The sequence below is a fragment of the Ailuropoda melanoleuca genome, chromosome X (genome assembly GCF_002007445.2).
Source record: "Ailuropoda melanoleuca isolate Jingjing chromosome X, ASM200744v2, whole genome shotgun sequence".
Lineage (NCBI taxonomy): Eukaryota > Metazoa > Chordata > Mammalia > Carnivora > Ursidae > Ailuropoda > Ailuropoda melanoleuca.
Genome location: NC_048238.1, coordinates 20,430,263 through 20,436,721, shown reverse-complemented (window position 1 = coordinate 20,436,721; position 6,459 = coordinate 20,430,263). Strand labels below are relative to the sequence as shown.

At 38.9% G+C, this 6,459-nt stretch overlaps 1 protein-coding gene across 1 annotated transcript in view; it reads right to left on the bottom strand.

Moving 5' to 3' along the window:
• Positions 1-450: 450 nt before the first annotated feature.
• The window catches only part of PDK3 (pyruvate dehydrogenase kinase 3), a 65,960-nt gene continuing 59,951 nt past the window's right edge, over positions 451-6,459 (bottom strand). Inside the window, 2 exon segments of the mRNA XM_011234129.3 lie at positions 451-1,147; positions 5,989-6,128. Of these exon segments, the coding sequence (XP_011232431.2) occupies positions 1,117-1,147; positions 5,989-6,128 (171 nt within the window). The 3' untranslated portion in view covers positions 451-1,116.

Here is a 6,459-nt window from a genome sequence, read left to right as displayed (position 1 = left end):
AGTATAAACTGTGTCTTTAATCCAGACTCTTGGAAGGCTTCCGTGGCTGAGGGGTCAGCACAACCCCACTTCTCTTTCCTCACCCCAAGGCCTCTGCCCAGTCCAGCCTTCAGCAAAAAAGTAAAGGAGTATGAAAATCAGATCGACAATTCCAGAACTGGCCAAAAATTCATGAAAATGAAAATTATGAAGACCTAGGGCATTTTTCAAAATCAACTAGAAAGACCTTTTCCCTTCAGTAGCCAATCTTACAACTGGTAAAGCACCTCACACAGGGACTTCCAATTCCTCAGAAAACTACAAAGCAATAGAACAGAATAACCAGACTAGCAAAATTTTTACATAGCACAAAAACTCCACTTCCCACTTTTCACAAACTAGATAATAACCGGAAGGTAGTTTTTCACTTAAGATCTTTGAAACCAAGCGGTTAAGTGAAAAATCCCAAGACAACTTTTGGAACGCTTTAATTGACAGAATGGAAGTACATAAATGAATTTTAAAATAAAAGCAATGCATCAGAGAGTAAGAACTAATGTGAAAGGAGCCGCACCTCACTCAGATCAGACAGAAGAAGAAAAAGTTGAAATCACAGGGTGAGGAAGGACGCATATGAGACCAAGGGCCCCAGGACTGAATTATCAAGACACACTCTGCTGGGTGTCTTCAACTTTTAGATCACCCGGGGGCCTTAGTCGGTGGTTTGGAAAACCATGGTGTTTGGTCACAAAGAGCAACAGCAGAAACTGGCTGTATCTGGAATGAGGAAGGAGCTTAGAATCCTGGGGAGAATGTAGACACTCGACTTTATGACGAGGAGGAGGGAAGTATGAGGGCAGCAGAGCACTAATGAGGCTCTGCACTCTCTTACGACGGGAGCCAACCAAACCACGGCAACGTACTAGGAAAAATTGCTCAGGTTACTACTTTAGTGACGAGCTGGCAGCTACAGGAAGGTTTTTGTGGAAAAGGTCCAGCTCATATAGAGAAATTACACATTCAAGCACTGGAGTAAATATAGTGCCTTGCTCAGACTTGGTGGAGAAAAGGAGTTCTCTCTGGTTGACTTGCAGAAGACAATCTTTCTTCTCAGAGATGACATGAGCATTCAGTTCTCTAGAAAGTTCTATTAGTCTTGATCTTGTCCCTACAAAGAAAAGAACAGGAATATCCATAGTGAGCTTGAGTACAACCTTCTCTATTTAACCAAGATTTACTCAGAGCATTTAGTTACAGCGATAATTCAAAAAGCTTTGCCTTATCTCAAAATTATTCTCTATGGTTACTACAGAAAAAGAATTACCATTTATTACTCGTACATACTTCAACCCTGGCGATCAATGGGGTGACAGATGTCGCAGCCAGATCTCCCTCACATCCCTCGTACATTCTTCAAAAAGAGATTTTATTTATTTATTTGAGATAGAGAGAGAGAGATAGCAAGAGAGAGCATGAGTAGGGGGGAGGGGCAGAGGGAGAGGGAGAAGCGGGCTTCCCGCTGAGCAGGGAGCATGATGTGGGACTCGATCCCATGACCCCAGGATCATGACCTGAGACGAAGGCAGACACTTAACCGACTGAGCCACTCAGGCGCTCCCCTTATACATACTTCAAACAGTTCTTTACCCTCAGTTAAAAACCTGATTAGAAATGAGGAATGAGTACTAATGGGTAAAGGGTTTCTTTTTGAGATGGTACAAACGTTCTAAAATGAGACGGTGGTGAGGGTCGCATACTCTGTGAATACAGTAAAACTGTACACTTTAAGGGGGTGAATTTTATGGGGGTATGGGAATTATATCTCAATAAAGTTATTATTAAAAATCTGATTAGATTGTGATGAGCACCGGGTGATGTGTGCAAGTGCTGAATCACTATACTGTATGCTTGAAACTAGCATTACACAGCACGTTAACTAAATGGAATTAAAATAAAAACTTAAAAAGCAAAAAAAAAGAAAAAGAAAAATCTGATTAGAAAATACATTTTTGTAGCATTTTTCATTCACCTAGTGAATTTACCATAGCTACACTAAAAATTTTCCCAAGATCACCACCAATTATCCTATTTGTATAATTTAACAATTTTAATCATCAGGCTAACCATTTTCCAATTTTAAATATTGCTTTCTGCTAAAAGTTGTTTACCTAATAATATATTAGAAATCAAGACTCATAATTAGTATACAACCTACTAAACTATTTAGTTTTAAAATGGCATTTAAAACAAGATTCAATTAAAGCCATCTTTTTACAGTCCAAACGGACCACATGATTTAGAAAGACTGCTTCTGTACTACCCAAATAACTCCCTCTAGCAGAGCAAGAGCTTGCATTAATTGGTCACAGTGATGCCCAACATGTCACCTGACTGACACAGATGCTGAAAATCAAATCAAGGGAAATGGATCCTATTGTTTCAAGCTGATTTAGCTTCATCTTGGCCAGGGATGGTATGTGTATGTCTGTATGCACAGCCGTGTGTATGCTTGCACTCACGTGCACAAACCAAACTCCTCCTTGAGATGAATGACTGGTCCAGCAATACTCTACAGAGGTCCATCACAATGCTTCCATAGAGAAAAAATCAATAGAGATGCCCTTTATATCATTAATCAGAAAAGACCAACGCTACTATAATGGGACAAAATCACAAAGCTATATCAACTATATGTGCATACAAATACCTTTCTGTTGCATTATGTTAAGAGTCAAGATTTTCAGGGTAAGAAGAAAGATGCACAATTAAAATACATTGCAATGTTAAAATCGATTTGAAAACATCAATATGAACTTATGATTTTTTATTTTTTTAAAGATTTTACTTATTTATTTGACACAGAGAGAGGCAGTGAGAGAGAGAACACAAGCAGGGGAAGTGGGAGAGGGAGAAGCAGGCTTCCCATTGAGCAGGGAATCCGAGGCAGGGCTCGATCCCAGAATGCTGGGATCATGACCTGAGACAAAGGCAGATGCTTAACGGATGAGCCACCCAGGCGCCCCTGAACTTATGATTTAAAAATGGGTATTGTATAGTTCTGTCCAAAAAAGGGGACTAGATAAGGTATAATGTACATCCCCAACTTCCAGATTAGGGTCTCTAATACCTGTTAGAGGCAAATAGGACTCCTTGAGGGAAATGGCTGATTCTAGGATGGAGGCAGGGAAGGTATAAGATGTGACCACGATATCATCTTGGGCCAGAAAAAGCTTTCAAAGATCAGTGGGGTTTTAGCAAAGGAACACTGAGGATATGACTCGAAATAGTTACCAATGGCCAAAGGTGTGCCAATTTAATCATCAAAAAGATGGCTGCTACATGCAATAACATAGATGAACCTCACAGAAATCCAGACACAAAACGAGTACATACTACATGTTCCTTTTAAGTTTAAGAAGTGATAGAGTCACTTATAAGAATGGGTGACAGAGTCAGAATAATGTCTACATGGTGGGGATGATAAAGGGGGAAGAGTCTTATCAGAAAGGGGGGCCCTTTACAGGTGCTAGAAATATAGATGTAAAAATGTGTCAGGCTATAAACTTAAGACTTGTGCACTTTATATACGTGTGTGTGTGTGTGTTAAGTTCTAACTGAAACATACGGAAGGAAAGTCTACACTATCCATAATAATGCTCGAAAAAGAGAAAGCCAGAAATGCATCTGTTAATTTAAGGTGGATTTTACCTCAACTTCTTACTTTGAAAATTGGTAATTAAAGAGAAGATTTAAATTCTTATCCTGTCTGTCAGGAGGAACTGTACTTCAAAAAGCACCTAAATGGGAGCCTGGGTGGCTCAGTCGGTTAAGCATCCAACTCTTGATTTTGGCTCAGGTCATAATCTCAGGGTCCTGGGATTGAGCCCTATGTCGGCTCCCCACTCAGCGCACAGTCTGCTTGGGATTCTCTCTCTCCCTCTGCCCCTCCCCCCTCTTCCACTCTCTAACTCTCTCTAAAATAAATAAATAAAATCTAAAAATAAAAAGGTATCTAAATGGCCTGCGTTGATGAGGAAGAACTTTACAGGAGAATGTCAGCTAATAATTGTCAAAGGAATGATATTAAAAATAATTCATCTTAAAAAAATAATTTATCTTAGAAACATTAATAAAATTATTGATTCAGGCCATAATTACAGACTGGTGTTAAAAATTGTTAGGTGATGGTTGCACAGAGCTGAAATAGTGCTACACACATTACTTTCTTTTTTTAAAAAAAAAGATTTAATTATTTGTTTGAGAAAGAGAGAGAGGGAGAACATACATGTATGAGCAGGGGGAGGGGCAGAGGGAGAGGGTGAATCCTCAAGCGGACTCTCCATTGAGCGGGAAGCTGGCCATGGGGTTCAATCCCAGGACACTGAGATCATGACCTGAGCCAGAATCAAGAGTTGGCCGCTTAACCGACTCAGCCACCCAGGCGCTCCCAGATTATTTTCTAGTTCAGAAGGGAAAAACAACTATACCATAGAGGGATCAGTCAGTCAATCCTGAAACATGAAACATGGCCAATCTTAACATCACTAATGGTGGGTCAGTCAGATATCACGGGTCTCACAGTGTAATTCTGAAACAGTGCTTATGAGGTACTCTAGCAAGAAATGCTCCCTTGAATCTTTAGATGAACTTACAGTTTATAGGAAATACAGAGAATGGGGGAAAAGCTAAATGATGTCAAAGAAGAAACCAAATAAATCAAGGTGGGATACTTTTGCAAGACAACTAGGATGGTCTCTCAGCACCAACAAAAAAATTGTTCTAGATTAAAAGCAACTTGAAATCTACTCAAATTTGTTATACAATCTAGGAACTGGGCAATTCAGGGACATTTTCAAGATGAAAATTTACTGACGTGGAAAGGTGAAAATGGTTAAATGAAATAAAACCAGGTTGTAAAACAGTATAAATAATTAGATCTCATTTGGGGGAAAATACGTACACATACAAATAGCAAAGTATCTGGAAGAACATACACAAAGTCGTAAGAGTAGTCATCTCTGGGTTGTGGGAATATGGTGGTTTCTCTTTCTGTTTTTGCTTACTTACATTTTCTAATTTTTTACAATGCACATATAGTACTGTCCTGTTAATAAAATGTTATTTTAAATAAATAGAGCCGTTATTGTTGCTAGTAGAGCTGGAGCCTAATAGTAGTCAGAATGGAAAATAATTGGAAACCAAAGATTGGATTGTTGCCCTTATTACCATAAAGTAGTGAAACCTGTTGTTCTGTGATTAGTTTTCTTTTTTCTTTCTTCATTTATTTATTGTGATAAACGAGACATAACATTTGCTATCTGGTAAGATGGTAAGAAATGGCTGTTTTTACGTGCACAGTTCAGTGGCATTAAGTACATTCACAGTGTTGTGCAACCACCACCACCATCCCCCTCCAGAACTTCGTCATCTTCCCAACAGAAACTCTGTACCCATTAAACACGAACTCCTCATTCCCCCTGCCCCTGGCAACCATTCTACCTTCTGTCCCTATGAATTTGACTTTGCTACGTACCTCACTTAGAGTACGTGTATGTGTATAGAGTATTTGTCCTTTTCCGTTGTATGGATAAATCACATCTTGTTTATCTTGACTGACAATTTTAACTTCTTCATTTTTTTCAGATTCAACCCGCCCACAGACTTTCTCTAAACATTCTCCTGTCAATCTCTATAAGTGATGACAAATTGCAAAACTTACTTTCAAAATCAAACCTACAGCAGGATAAACCTTGCTTATTGCTCTCAACACCTTCACAGTATAAGGACTCCTAGAACATCAGCACCTCTAGGGGAAGGGCTACTCTGACTACCCAGTTCTTGCTGTCCTTCCTGTCTGGAGTGAAAAAGCTGCTCCAATCTTTCTTTAGAGATCACTTTGCTCTTCCAGTGAAAAAACCACAAAGAAGATTTGGCTAAAGGTATCATCTGGCTGGTACATTCTAGGGAAAAATCAGATACTTGATAATAGAAAGCAAAGTGGGAAATTACTGTTTCGCCTTGTATTTTGAGGCATCCCGAGGTTCTCTGCTAGGATTGCTCCAGTCATCAGCTTCAGGTGTGGTCTTGTAATGACGCCATGCAGACTTATTAAAAACCGGAAGTCTCTCAAATGATTCACTTGAAAGTGCCTATGAGGCAGACAAAAATATACACCGAAGGTCCACAGTGTCATTTTTCTCAGATGAAATACTAAGCCCAATTTTACTATTTAAAACATTAGAAACCTTAATGCATATTTTTAGAATTATATTAAAATTACATTTTCATAGTTTACTTAGACTGGCCAGGATGAAATTAAAGTTCTCTTAAAGGAATAAAAACATTCACTCATTCAAAACCAGTACTAAAGTACATAAAGTAACCAGAAGAAAAAGCATTTTAATTCAGTTAATACTGCTTTGAGATACTCAATCATCTTGACTATATGGTCTTAGGCCAAGCCTTATTCACCGGACAGTT